We start from the raw sequence: 15228 nt of genomic DNA, 5'->3' as shown, positions 1-15228 counted from the left end.
AATTTAGGTTCAGATAAACATTTTCATATGATGAAATCATAATCTTTTAGTCAATTTAATTGAAGTCTGGAGCTGGCATGTCAGTTAACTGCTAGTAGTCTGTTGTTATTTATGTATTATTGTCATTTTGTTTATTTTCTTTGGTTACATCTTCTGACATCAGGCTCGGACTTCTCTTGAACTGAATTTTAATGTGCGTATTGTTATGCGTTTACTTTTCTGCATTGACTAGAGGTATAGGGGGAGGGTTGACATCTCACAAACATGTTTAACCCCGCCGCATTTTTGCGCCTGTCCCAAGTCAGGAGCCTCTGACCTTTGTTAGTCTTGTATTATTTTAATTTTAGTTTCTTCTGTACAATTTGGAAATTAGTTTGGCGTTCATTATCCCTGAACTAGTATATATTTGTTTAGTTGTTTTGGTTTTCTATGGTCGGGTTGTTGTCTCATTGGCACATTCCCCATTTCCATCCACAATTTTATTGATATAGATATGTTAACATTTCATTTTAATTACAAAGGGTAACCTTCGTAAACAAGAACGGAGTCAGAAGCTATTTTATATTCTATCTCACACAGATTAATCAAATCGGTAGCAGTCTGTTTAGTTACTTCCGGTATCAACTCATGCATGTAGCTAAATTTTCAGATTCCAAACGTATATCTTTTCTATGAAAAATCACCAGAGCACTTCGAACCAAATGTATAAGGGACATTATTATCTTTTAATTGTCAAAAACATTATGTAATAACTTTAAAGGTTTCTGTGGAGTTGCGATCGCACGAATAATTCAATATTCTGGTAATGGCATAATTTTTTGATAATTACCAATGTCGGTCTTCAACGACTGGCTCAATGTATTAAACACAAAAAGGGGAAATAAATATCTTGACATGAATTTTTAACATTTCTGGGGAAGAAGTAATACTAACCAACAAACAAAACCAGAATCTAACTCCAATACAGAAAAGTGTTTAGGTTAAAAGGATCAGCACAACATTTCTATGATAGCTTAATAACAAATATCTGAGACATGTTGAGAGACAAAAACGGTATTTCAAAATCTAAGATGAGAGTTGAAAATTAAATTAATACTAGAAATCAGAACAATTATTTTTTTTAAATCTTCATTGACAAGAGGAAAGACCCGATACATTATTGTCAAGTGAATATATCTACTACTTAAGTTTCGTTTTAAAATTCGTTTTGTTGAACCCTGGTAAATTCATATATAGTTTCGACAACAAAAAATATTTAGAAGTTAGCATAATAAAATTGAGAAAGGAAATGGTGAATATGTCAAAGCGACAACCACCCGACCATAGAGCAAACAACAGCCGAAGGCAACCAATGGGTCTTCAATGTAGCGAGAATCCCCGCACCCGTAGGTGTCCTTCAGCTGGCCCCTAAAATATGCATAATAGTACAGTGATAATGGACGTCATACTAAACTCCGAATTATACACAAGAAACTAAAATTTAAAATCATACAAGACTAACAAAGGCCAGAGGCTCCTGACTTGGGACAGGCGCAAAATTGCGGCGGGGTTAAACATGTTTATGAGATCTCAACCCTCCCCCTATACCTCTAGCCAATGTAGAAAAGTAAAAGAATAACAATACGCACATTAAAATTCAGTTCAAGAGAAGTCCGAGTCTGATGTCAAAAGATGTAACAAAAGAAAATAAATAAAATGACAATAATACATAAATGACAACAGACTACTAGCAGTTAACTGACATGCCAGCTCCAGACCTCAATTAAACTGATTGAAAGATTATGTCTTCATCATATGAATATCAGGTACAATCCCTCCCGTTAGGGGTTTAGTATCATACTATCATAAAATATATGAGAAGAACATAACCCGTGTCATGCCAACAACTGTTTTTTTAGAAATAAAAGTGTTTAGTTCCGATGCAAAGACCCTATCAGTGAATCAATGTAAAAGCCAAAATATGCAATCTTTAATGACCTGACAACAGTATCGTAACTATATTACATGTTTTTGGATTTGGCTAGATTTCATAGATAAAGAAACTTACCAAAATAACAGTTAAGACAGGTCCTGCAAATGTCCATATCAACTTGGAATCTATAGAGAGCCAGCAACTGAAACAGGTGGTAAACGTGTATTTTCTTTTCATCAAAAGAAACATAATAAACAACTACATGTAATGTAAATATAAGAAACAACATCATACATTTTTTTTTAACTTAAATTCATTAATTTTAAGAAAGCGTGAACGGTTATATTGATAGATTATCGTTATGTTTAAGTTAGAATACCTTGGTGTTATTACAAAATTTATGTATGCTTGAAACATTTTTAACACTATGTATTCAAATGTTGAATGGTGTGTCAGATTGAATGGTAACATGACTGAATTGTTCGAATTCAGTGTTAATATTGTTGGAAACATTGATATGTATCGTCAACAGTAATGTTTGATATATTTATAAATGATTTGACGTCTGACGTACTTAATTATAATCCTGGTACCGTAGATAACTATTGATAACTAATTGATGAAATTATGTTGTTGAGAGAATTTTCTTATCCAAGGAATAGATTACCCTAGCCGTATTTGTCACAACTTTTTGGAATTTCGGGTCCTCAATGCTCTTCAACTTTGTACTTGTTTAGCTTTATAACTATTTTGATCTGAGCGTCATTGATGAGTCTTATGTAGACGAAACGCGCGTCTGGTGTATCAAATTATAATCCTGGTACCTTTGATAACTAATAAGGGATGTAATTGTTGCTTTTTTTTTAACATTGCCTATACATGATATAAGCGGGAAGATTTGCGAGCCATAAAACCAGGTTCAGCCCATCAGTTGTTCTTAACATGTCCTGTATCAAGACAGAAACATGGTTGCTGTTATTAAGTAGTCCGTTTCTATGTATGTTTGTGTCTATTTGAGTTGCACCTTTGTTTTTCTTTTGTTCGGTTGTTTTCCTCTTATAGTAGATGTGTTTCCCTTGGTTTTAAAAACCGGATTTGTTTCTCTCGATCATTTTATGACTTTTGAACAGCGGTATATTATTGTTGCCCTTATTTAACACCAATGGGTAACAAATTATCATATAAAACAAGAATGTTTTAGTTATATTACATAACTTTAGAAAATGAAATTATACCTAGTTTGGTAAATAATAATTTCATTTGATATCTACCATTGTGGTATGTATAATTTTATTTAAATGTCTTTAGTAAAAGTGAGCCGAAAACAGCTAAACTGACGACCCCAGTAAAAAAACGATATAATGCATGTTTATAAATTTAGCATAAACTACGAAATAATTGATGAAAGCTATACTTTTTTGTAGTTTTTACATGGGTAGGCATTATGTTCGTGATTATGTTTGCCCGAGCGAAAGTATGGGCTAAATTACCACGAATGTTATGCCTACCTATGTCAAAACTAAGATAAAGTATAGCTTGCATCAATTATTTCGATTTGATAAGGACAATTAAGGTGACTTCTATGTCCGATGTGTATAAATGAATAGCGTTGTTGTAGGCTCTTCCTTGAACCTCCCTTTTTTGTTTGTAAATAATCAGACGACTTGCGATGTGTATTATTTTTCAGAGAGAGGGGTTTTGGACAGTGAGCATGAACGTTGTCGTGTCTAGGTCAAATATGTCAATTGCGTATTGTAACACATTGTAGTCATAATATAACAACATGTGCATCGTTTAAAATATATTTTATGCCTTTCAATTTGATAAAATTCATTTTTCTGCAGTAGTCAATATACGCACGTGCAAACCAATTTTATTGGATTTTGAGGATGGATTCATTTACAAAGCAAAAGAAGCACGTCATTTTAGAATGACAATCAATCCTATGATGCATGATTCATTGATATCATAAGTAAACGTATGGAAATTTGAAACATAAATTTGGCAATCAAAAAATTGAATTATGAATACTATTGTGAATTTCCATATCCGTCCAGTTTGGTTGCACCCACAGATATTCCGACAATGACAGCTGGAGCAACTACAAATATAAATAAATTAAATTTATGTCTTACTGCATTATATGGCAGTTGTTATATAATAGTTCATTTTTACATATGTTGCATTGGCGTTGGTTTTTTTTTTTTGCACTTTAGTTTTATGTTTTGAACACGTTAATAAGGATTGTTGGCGAACAATGTTCACGTTCTGTTCTAATTCAACGTCATTAAAGGCCTCAACTGACAAATATCAATTTTTTTCATATACAATACAAAGTATAACCTTTTCTGATGCATGAAAAACTTGCATCCGGGTGAGGGATTTTCTCGCTGTGTTAAAAACCCATTGGTGGCCTATGGCATTGGTCTGGTCTCTTTGACATATTCCCCATTTCCATTCTCAATGTTATCGATACTTAACCAGAGTGCAAATTGACAGTTGATTATAATATGTTTAATGCCAAAAGGCAATACCACCTATTTTTTGATAAATCATATCTCGATTGTTATGATGAGATAATAAAGCATTACACAACACAGCAATGTTTTATGTTATTTTTAAATAGCAGTGTGTGTAAACATGTAATGAAAATAAAATATATCAACTGTATTTATACTAAAAAGGACAATGTTTTGCATAAGAAATAAAAGAAACTTTACTGTACCCCAGCATGCTGGTATCAGCCATTTTGTTCTTGAAGATATAATTTTGAGAACAAAAAACACGTTAATCATTAACTCAACTCCTTCTGCTAACATTAGGGCGAAGTCTACTAAAAAGATGTAATGCAGCAGTACTGCCATAGCTGTACAGACTTTCTACAATTAAAATTAACAAATTTGTAAAAAGTAAAATCCCAAAAATCTGAACTTAGAGGAAAATCTAATCGGAAAGTCCATAACCACATGGCAAAATCAAATAACAAAACACATAAAAAACGAATGGACAAGAACTGTCGTATTCCTGACTTGGTACAGGCATTTTAAAATGTAGAAAATGGTGGATTAAACCTGGTTATATAGCGCTAACCCTCTCACTTTGATGACAGTCTCATCAAATTCCGTTATATTTACAATGATGCATGAACTAAACAGACATAATAAATAAAATATTCAAAATATGGGTTCAGCAGTAAGATGTTTTTTGGTTTCTTTGAATATATATTATCTAAGCTAAATGATGTTGCACTCAAAAAAAATCAGGTTTGTGAAACAAAGACAAACACTCGTATAAGAAATTAGTTTGGTCATTTTCAACAATCCAAGGAAGGTCCACTGCACGTTATGTGAAATTAGTAGCAAAAAATAAACTTTTCAACAATGTCAGGTGAAATAGCTACGGACGTCAAACTAAAATCGGCAATTTAACGGGTGACGTAGGTTTGTTGCACCACAGCCATAATAAGTCTGTAGCAAAATAATACCAATTGTGACCGTTACGAACATTTGATTCAAAATGACATATAGCTAGCTCAATATATCCGCGTTGTTATAACACAAACCTATTATGTTTTAATACAAAATAAGTCACTGGGGTAAAGCTGATGACCGTAATTCGATTCACGGTCATCCCAAGATGGCGGATGAAAAAATAGGTCAGTATCTGTATTGTCTGCTAAAGTGTTTCTATATTATTTTCTATGCAAGCATACATTGGTATGATGCTAAATGTTGATACGTTAAATAAACTAAGGGGATCGATTCTGATTTCTAAAAGGGAGGACAAATAAGGAGAATGGTAAACAAATAAAAGGCAGGGATCTAGGTTTTCATTTGGATAAAGTGTAATTTTTTCAAAGAACTTAACTCTTTTGAAGGATGAGCTTGATGATAGGACCGATATGATCTTCAGGTTCTGTAGCTTTGCCGCATATTCATCAGGTTGATATCAAGAAGTAATTTAATGTTGTTTTTCATTTGTGCAAGTGGTCATAGATTCTGTATTTTTATTGGTTTTATAGATGATTCAATAGTGAACGTTTTTTGAAAATTTCTCACTGAAAATATTTGTCTTATCTTTTGTGGTCAATATGAGAATACCCATTTTATAAGTGCAGCTATACCAGAATTATATTTTTTTCATGCTTTTAATACATGCAAATAGGGTATTCGGTGGTGCTTTAAGTCGAAGGTCTATATGCTTTATCCCTGTTTAATGCCAATGAGCCGAGCGCATGTCTGTCTGCAATGGTTTTTCTTCATCATATTATTGCACCTTATTTTCTTTTGTAAATAATCTTTTTTCATTTCTTTTGATTGATCTGTGATTCAAGGTAATTTTAATGTTTTGTTTTTGTTTCTGAATTAATTTAATAACTCAGCCGGTACTGCCTTGATATATACCTAAAATAAAATATATATTTTTCGAGTTCTTAGCCCATTTATGCTCTTGGTGACGTGTTTATTATTTAATTCATTAAATGGTAGGTGTCTTTGATTTCATTTCATATCTGACGTCAACTTTGTTTGCTTTCCACTGGCTTTGATATTGTGACGTAATGAAATATGACGTCTATGTCTGATCACGTTACATAGAAAGAACACATCTTTTTGCAGATCATAATAACATATACATGTTGTAAAATAGCCTTTATCAAAACACCATTAACAAATAAATGTAATTTCAAAATTAAAATGCAGTAAAGTATATTATTTGCGTTTTTTTTATAACACATGGACTACCAACATACTACTTTACAATAAAGTCTGTCTCAAGTGCTGACTTAAAATTAGAAATTAACAATGACAAACCAATTTAAAGATAAACTTGTAGACAAAAAAGATGATTTTAGCATCCCAAAAGGGTAATTCCATGTCTACATAACAATATTTCAGCAGCAGCTTTATTTAAAGGAAATGTCTCTCAGTTGATATGCCATCGCTTTCGTTTACTATCAAGATTTTCTTGATAGAGGGTTGCTGCTAACAAGGATGTATTCAGACCATGAGTTCTTCGTGGTATAAATTGAAATTATCCCTTTGACAGTCCCTATTACGATTTGATTAATTTTTTTTTTATAGAGGATCTGTTTCACAGTTGACGACGAATATTTTCCAATTGCTGTAAGCACAATCCCATGCTCAATAACAGAAATAGCATGAATCTATTACAGTACACAAACGTACAAATATTTTAATTGGGAAATAGCCTATGTTCTGTTAGTTTTGGTACAGATTAGTAAATGACGGAATAATATTTTGTGTGGTTTTTTTACTTCAGGCGGTATCATTCACCGAATCCATTTGTGAGCTGCTACCAGACGATACGGAATATGTATTAAATTTCGTTGCAGATCACATTGTAAGGTAAAACAATCAATCAAAATCTCAATATTGACCAAGCAACCTTCACGTTCGTAAATGCTTCTTATTTATTTTTTATACAACCAAAACATCATATTTTAAAACTTTTGAAATAGATAGATGTGGTATGGTAGAAACAAAACATGTCTAAAACAGAGACCAAATGACGTAAACGGTTAGCAACTAAAGATGTAAATTTATGTCATTCATTCTTCTGTTCTAATACACAAACCTCACAAAAAATTAGAAGTGGTATCGGGTGTTATGGAAGAATAGGCAGATTTTGTTCTAAGCGTTGCACTCATTTGGCTTATATAAGTTCAAACCTAGTATTACGTCTAATTTCGGTAGGTCACAAAATGCTGGAATATATATTTGCGGGAGATGTCTTCTCCATATGAAGGCACTGCTTTAATGGTATTATATGGAAATGGAATATTTTCAATTGATAATCAACCTCTTTTGTTATTTTAATATGTAAGTCAAGAAGCCTTAACTGTATCTATTGTAACTTAAGTTCTTACTTTCGTTGGGATAGATGAGTTTGACATATTCACCAAACTTTGCATATTGCAGTGAGAGGACATCATATATATATAGACTTTAACAAGCATACAACTCTTTCCAATAATTTAAAATGAGGAAGTAATAAAATAAAATACGTAATTACCCCTACCAAAACAAAACAACATACCTTATTGTCAGTGAGAGTAATTCCTACTAGAAACAAGATGTAAGAGATTATCAAAGCAACGCAAAGATTAACCAACAATATTGCGTTATCCCTTTTTATCTCTTTTTGAAATGATCTTGTTTCCCGCGTCAAGTGTCTAAAAATAATAAACAATGAAATACAAAAAACACAAGTATTTTATTACGCGTCTTGCGTACTAAATTATAATCCTGGTACCTTTGATAACTATTTATACCACTGGGTCGATGCCACTGCTGATATACGTTTCGACCCCGAGAGTATCACCAGCCCAGTAGTCAGCACTTCGGTGTTGACATGAATATCAATTAGATGGTCATTTTTATAAATTTCCTGTTTACAAAACTTTGAATTTTTCGAAAAACTAAGGAATTTCTTATCCCAGGCATAAATTACCTAAGCCGTATTAGGCACAAATTTTTGGAACTTTGGATCTTTAATATTCTTCAACTTTGTACTTGTTTGGCTATATAACTATTTTGATATGACCGTCACTGATGAGTCTTATGTAGAAGAAACGCGCATCTGGCGGACTAAATTATTAACTATATTTATTGTTCATAACTTTATATGTCTCATTTTTCTGTACAGCGTGTTGATAAATATTTGATTAAACCTATTGGACATGTCTTTCAAATTATGTGATACTTGATTCATATATTTGCTGCTGAAATGCTGACCTTTCCGATGTATCTAATCGAAATACGTTAAGAGTGTTCTTGATTCCGTTTTTTCCCAATCCCATGATTAATACAAATTTTCACAACGTGTTTATTTTTTGCATGTTAAAGTATTTTTTCTATATACTGCTAACAAGGTATTGTATTAGGATATAATTTTAGAGCATTAACGTCAAGTGCCAGCTTATTTGCAAGGTTATCTTCAAATCGATATGTTGTGTGTTAATAATGAATGCACAATAGACAGAAAAACTGAGTGATCAAAGTGTAAAAAACGCTGATACAGATTCGGACTGTTAAATACATATTATGAACACCCTCGGCTTGAAACACTAAATTCCGTACTTACAATAATGAACTTCATGTTAACTATTTTAAACAAAATGCTGTAAAGTGTGTTATTAAAATGAATAATATTGAAAAATTAGCCTTTTTCATTAAACTACAACTGAATTGTTTAAAAATGGTAAAGTTTTTAAGTACAATTGATTTCAATGATTTTTGCGTTTCTTTTATTTATGTTATTTACCTCCATAACAAGGCATATATGGTAACTGTAGCAACTAGGAACATGATCGAAATACCACAGCCGGCAGCAGATATTTTACTTAACACTAAGCTATGCGACGAAGGCTGCAATGAATGTGTACATATAATTATTTTTTAATAATGAAATAATATTGATAAATTAAAATTCTGCTTGTTTAGATGCATACAGATTTAAATTTTGAAACTGATATAACTTGAAAAACAAACAGTATTATTTATTTACTCACATGAAACAAACCGGGGTGTGGTATTCAGTACGTAGGAGAAACTGGACGATATTTATCTAAACGCACTCAAGAACATCTGTATCGTTTTAAAAGACCCAATAAATTCAAAAGTATTATTTACCAACACCTTAAGAAGCACAACCATCCTTTTAAATATTTAGCAGTTCAACCTTTAGAAGTAGTAAATAAGCAGCCTGGTGAATCGCATTCAAAGTTTGTACGATCACGGAAAATAATTGAATTAAATTCGATTAAAAAATTACAGACAGTTTACCCTCTCGGTCTAAATGATAATATCATGGGAATTGGTAATATATCTAGAACCAATTCCGTTAACATTTTGGATATAGTTTCTAAAACTGTTCGTAAAAAACGTTCTCACGGTCGTAGAACAAATCGCAATCAAAGAAAATTTCGGGCCAATCATACCAATATTTCGGACCTAATTTCTATTTCAAAAAACAACGGCAGACATTATCTGTTAACAAAACTCTGTTCGTTACCGGTTAATAAGTTAAATAAAATTTTGGAGGATTGCAACACAATTTCATATAGCAGTCCTAAGTATGAAATTGTTCAAATTATTATGGCATATTGTTATTCTAAATTATTTCCCAAAATTGATCGCCCTGAAGATCATAAAAAACATTTTATTAAAATTAAGTATGTCAATAAAGGCTTTGATTTTGTAAATATTGCCGGTATATTTAACGACCATTCTGTTAAAGAACAAATTCCTGGATATTTTGACAATACTGAGCTACCTCTCATTTGTTATATTTACAAGAAATCTACCCGGAAATTTGTGTTTAATTATAGTCAATTGTGTAAAGATGTTAATATCAGTGAAAATACACCTACTTCATGTAATTGCAGTAATTCCGAATATATTTATGCACCCATTTCCCATGTTATAACAGGAGATCTTAACATCGTTCAAGACCGAGAGTTAAAATCATTCCTCAGTAAAGGACCTAAATATCGTCCCCCGTCAATTATTAATTGGAATGAGTGTCGTAATATCATCCACGACTCACTCCATACTTACTGTATGAAATGGATAAAACGGGAAAAAGCTGACAAAAAATCTTTGGATTCTTTTTTTAATTCAGTAATGAAGATAGTTGATATACGTATTCAACATTTTAAAGAACATTTTACTATAAACAATAACCACAATAAACCTATTTCTCGTATCAAACATAAACTAAAAGAACTAGCCAAGGAATTTGTTTTTGTCCCGGCAGATAAAGCTGCTAATAATATTATTATTGTTTGACGTAAATTTTACATTGAGGTTCTGAAAAAGGAAATCACCAATTCACCAACATTCCAACTGACTCCATTTTCAGAAAACGAAATCTGTAACAAACATAAACTTTTAGCCACCGCTTTACAAGCAGAGCCAAATACAATGAAAGTCCCAACTATGTATTGGCTTCCGAAGCTACACAAAACCCCTTACAAATATAGATTTATTTCGTCTTCAAGCCATTGTTCAACTACTAAATTGTCTATTCTTCTTACCAGCACACTTGGTACAATTAAAAACCTGATAATAAATTGTTCAAATAAGGCCTTCGAAAATAGTGGAATAAATTACTTTTGGAGTGTCAAGAACTCGTTGGAAGTACTTGATAAATTGCATGCTTATATTGGTGATTTTGAATCTGTTCAAAGTTTTGATTTTTCTACCCTGTATACCACATTGCCTCACATTCTCATTAAGAAAAAATTCACACACCTAATTAAATGGGCATTCAAAAAATCAGAATGTGAATATATATGTTCAAACTCTTTTAGGTCATGTTTTAGTAGCAATAAACAAAAAAACTATGTTAATTGGACATGCTTTGATACTATATATGCCCTTGAATTTTTACTAGATAACATTTTTGTTCGCTTTGGAAATTCCGTATATCGTCAGATTATCGGAATTCCAATGGGGACTAACTGTGCACCACTTATTACGGACCTGTTTTTGTATTGTTATGAGTTACAATTTATGACAAAAATAAGCAAAGACCCATCGAAACAACATCTGATAAACAAATTTAATAATACTTTTAGATATTTGGATGACATTTTGGCTCTCAATAATGACGACTTCAGTATGTATATTAATGAAATTTATCCTGTTGAACTTACTTTAAATAAAGCAAATACTAACAATGACCACTGCCCTTTTCTCGATCTTGATATCTATATCACTAATGGAAAGCTGAATACTAAAATTATGATAAAAGGGATGATTTTTTATTTCCTATCGTTAATTATCCGTTTTTAGATGGTGACGTTCCCTTGTCACCATTTTATGGTGTTTATATATCTCAACTTGTACGATTCGCTCGTGTATGTAACAATGTTTTAGATTTTAACGAGAGAAATTTATGTATTACTGAAAAATTATTACACCAGAGTTTTCGATATCACAAACTAGTCAAATCATTTACTAAATTTTATCATCGGTATAAAGACATCATTCGTAAATATAGCTCAACATGCAGACTTCTAATACGTTCAGGTATTTCACATCCAATTTTTTATGGTAATATTCTTTATAAAGCACAAAGGTGTCAGTATTCACCTCAGAAACTAACAAAACCTTTGAATAGACTTATTAAGAAGGGATATAATTACGATACTGTTGTCAAGTCATTAAAGATTGCATATTTTGGCGTTAATATTGAGTCACTGATAAGGTCTTTGCATCGGAACTAAACACATTTATTCTAAAAACAGTTGTTGGCATGACACGGGTTATGTTCTTCTCATATATGTTATGATGGTATGATACTAAACCCCTAACGGGACGGATTGTGCCTGATGTTCATATGATGAAATCATAATCTTTCAGTCAGTTTAATTGAAGTCTGGAGCTGGCATGTCAGTTAACTGCTAGTAGTCTGTTGTTATTTATGTATCATTGTCATTTTGTTTATTTTCTTTGGTTACATCTTCTGACATCAGACTCGGATTTCTCTTGAACTGAATTTTAATGTGCGTATTGTTATGCGTTTACTTTACTACATTGGTTAGAGGTATAGGGGGAGGGTTGAGATCTCACAAACATGTTTAACCCCGCCGCATTTTTGCGCCTGTCCCAAGTCAGGAGCCTCTGGCCTTTGTTAGTCTTTTATTATTTTAATTTTAGTTTCTTGTGTACAATTTGGAAATTAGTATGGCGTTCATTATCACTGGACTAGTATATATTTGTTTAGGGGCCAGCTGAAGGACGCCTCCGGGTGCGGGAATTTCTCGCTACATTGAAGACCTGTTGGTGACCCTCTGCTGTTGTTTTTTATTTGGTCGGGTTGTTGTCTCTTTGACACATTCCCCATTTCCATTCTCAATTTTAGATTTGTAGAAAATGTGAGTAAAAGTCTATACTTTTCACCAGCTTTCTTTCACACAAAAACATGTATCTTAATTTTCAACATTACAGTTAAAGTTACATCAAATGTAACGATGCAAATATTCTGAATCATGCAACTTGTTAAAAAAGTAAAATAACAAATATACCGAAATTAAAATCTGATAGTTCCTTATCAAATGGCAAAATCAAAAACTGAAACTGTATAAATGAACACTCAACCTCTCACTTTTTCTTTTACTTTTGTTCCATTATATATTGCAATATGACTTATGCGTAAAAAATCGTTTTGATCCTTCATACCCTGGTTATAATAACTTTCTTCTAAACGAGCCACTTAGAAAGCGAGCGGATTATAGCATCGGAAATTGCACAATATCTTTTGACAGTCGCATGTACATTTAGAATTTCTGATCCCGCCTATGTATTTACATAAAAGAAATCTCGGATCATACTGAGGCATTTGTATAATGAAATTAACCCTAACAACAAGTTCTGATAGTTACTGTCTCGTTTTCTTGTAAATATATTAGTCTTGGGTCTATTGTGCACAGAGCGAACGCTTCCTGGCAGGAAGGGTCGTTGTTTATATGACACTGTCATACTCAATTTGACTATGATCCCATTATGGTTGTCCTTGGTGTACACATGATTTTTCTTTTTTTAGTATCACTCCCTGCCAGGTTCAGATTATTTTCGACAAGTTCCTCATTCTAATCAAGAATGCAGACCATGTTTACAGTATACCAAGTTAAGTATAAATAGCAATACCTGGGATATATAGCTTTTACAACTTATTAAGGCAATTGACATCAAACAAATTAGCCGTTGCACAGTGATGAAGAAGGCTAAAACGTGAAAGTTTAAGATACAATTCCCGATACCATCACTCACGCACCGGCTCAAACAACTAGTTTTGTACTTTGTAAACAAGGTGTACTGTGTGTTTTTGTCTTACAATTGTATGGTGGTGTGTATCATTGCTTTTTCACGAAAATCCGTATTATAAATTATTGTACAAGCTATAAGTGAATATTTGTAAAATATTGTTTAAATTGTACATTTTCAAAATACAAATTATAATTTGCACATTTTTTGCGTGTATATGTTTATATGTTTTTACAAAATGATAACTTGTACACAAGACTGTAAACTGACAACGCCATGGCTAAAAATGAAAAAAGATAAACAGACAAACAATAGTACACATGACACAACATATAAAACTAAAGAATAAGCAACACGAACCCCACCGAAAACTAGGGGACTAACCTGGGACAATATTGTAACAGTACAAAAAAAGAACGAACTATAAAAATCAGTTGAAAAAGGCTAATCTCATCAGATGGATAAAAATGCAAATACTACAACTACATGTGGGCGTGGCATGTTTTGCCTAAATATTGTAATTAAAAGCTGTAGTTAAATTTAATTAATACTCACTGCCTTTCCTGAACTCATCAAAATTGCAAAATTTGTTGTGTGATCATACTGACACACAGTGACTGCTTCTGAGGTAGTAACTAATTTTGAACCTTCGAAAGACCAGGCACCGTGAAGCGTGCTTCTGCAAAAATATACGAACAATTTTGTATCCGCATGCTTCATTTTGATCAACCAGTAAATTATGGAATACTAGTGATGGAAAAATCACTTTCATATTATAGGGAATATGAAATGTGACTGATAACAGTTAAGTCTGCCTCATATCTTGACTTACATCTAGAAATTGACAATGAGGGTAGGTTGAAAACAAAACTTTACGACAAAAGAGATGATTTCAGCTTTCCAATTGTGAACTTTCCATTTCTAAGTAGCAACATTCCAGCAGCACCTGCATACGGGGTATATATCTCCCAATTGATACGATATTCCCGTGCTTGCATTTCCTATCATGATTTTCTTGATAGAGGGTTGCTGCTCACAAGGAAGCTATTAAACCAAGAGTTCCAAATAGTGAAAATGAAATCATCCATTCGTAAATTTTACGGACGCCATCACGAGTTGGTTGACCGTTATGGAATAACCGTTTCACAAATGATATCGGATATATTCCTTACGTCGTAACTACAATCCCCTTCCCTTCCGAATTAGACTATTTACCGGATTTGTTATCACATAAGAAACACGACGGGTGCCACATGTGGAGCAGGATCTGCTTATCCTTCCTGAGCACCTGAGATCACCCCTAGTTTTTGGTGGGGTTCGTGTTGTTTATTCTTTAGTTTTCTATGTTGTGTCATGTGTACTTTTGTTTGTCTGTTTGTCTTTTTCTTTTTTAGCCATGTCGTTGTCAGTTTATTTTAGATTTATGAGTTTGGCTGTCCCTCTGGTATCTTTCGTCCCTCTTTTATCACAATTGATAACCATGCATTAACACTGATACAATTGTTTAACATATAAGTTATAGAA

General features: G+C 32.6%; 1 protein-coding gene across 1 annotated transcript in view; it reads right to left on the bottom strand.

Moving 5' to 3' along the window:
- Positions 1 to 15228, bottom strand: part of LOC139491015 (cadherin EGF LAG seven-pass G-type receptor 1-like) — a 115613-nt gene that overhangs the window by 13071 nt on the left and 87314 nt on the right. Inside the window, exons 18-23 of the mRNA XM_071278257.1 lie at positions 14260 to 14383; positions 9197 to 9300; positions 7970 to 8105; positions 4638 to 4791; positions 3944 to 4013; positions 2048 to 2114 (exon numbers count right to left, since the gene is read on the bottom strand). Of these exons, the coding sequence (XP_071134358.1) occupies positions 2048 to 2114; positions 3944 to 4013; positions 4638 to 4791; positions 7970 to 8105; positions 9197 to 9300; positions 14260 to 14383 (655 nt within the window). The remainder of the gene's footprint in view (positions 1 to 2047; positions 2115 to 3943; positions 4014 to 4637; positions 4792 to 7969; positions 8106 to 9196; positions 9301 to 14259; positions 14384 to 15228) is intronic.

The sequence above is a fragment of the Mytilus edulis genome, chromosome 10 (genome assembly GCF_963676685.1).
Source record: "Mytilus edulis chromosome 10, xbMytEdul2.2, whole genome shotgun sequence".
Lineage (NCBI taxonomy): Eukaryota > Metazoa > Mollusca > Bivalvia > Mytilida > Mytilidae > Mytilus > Mytilus edulis.
This window is presented reverse-complemented; position numbering and strand designations above follow the sequence as displayed.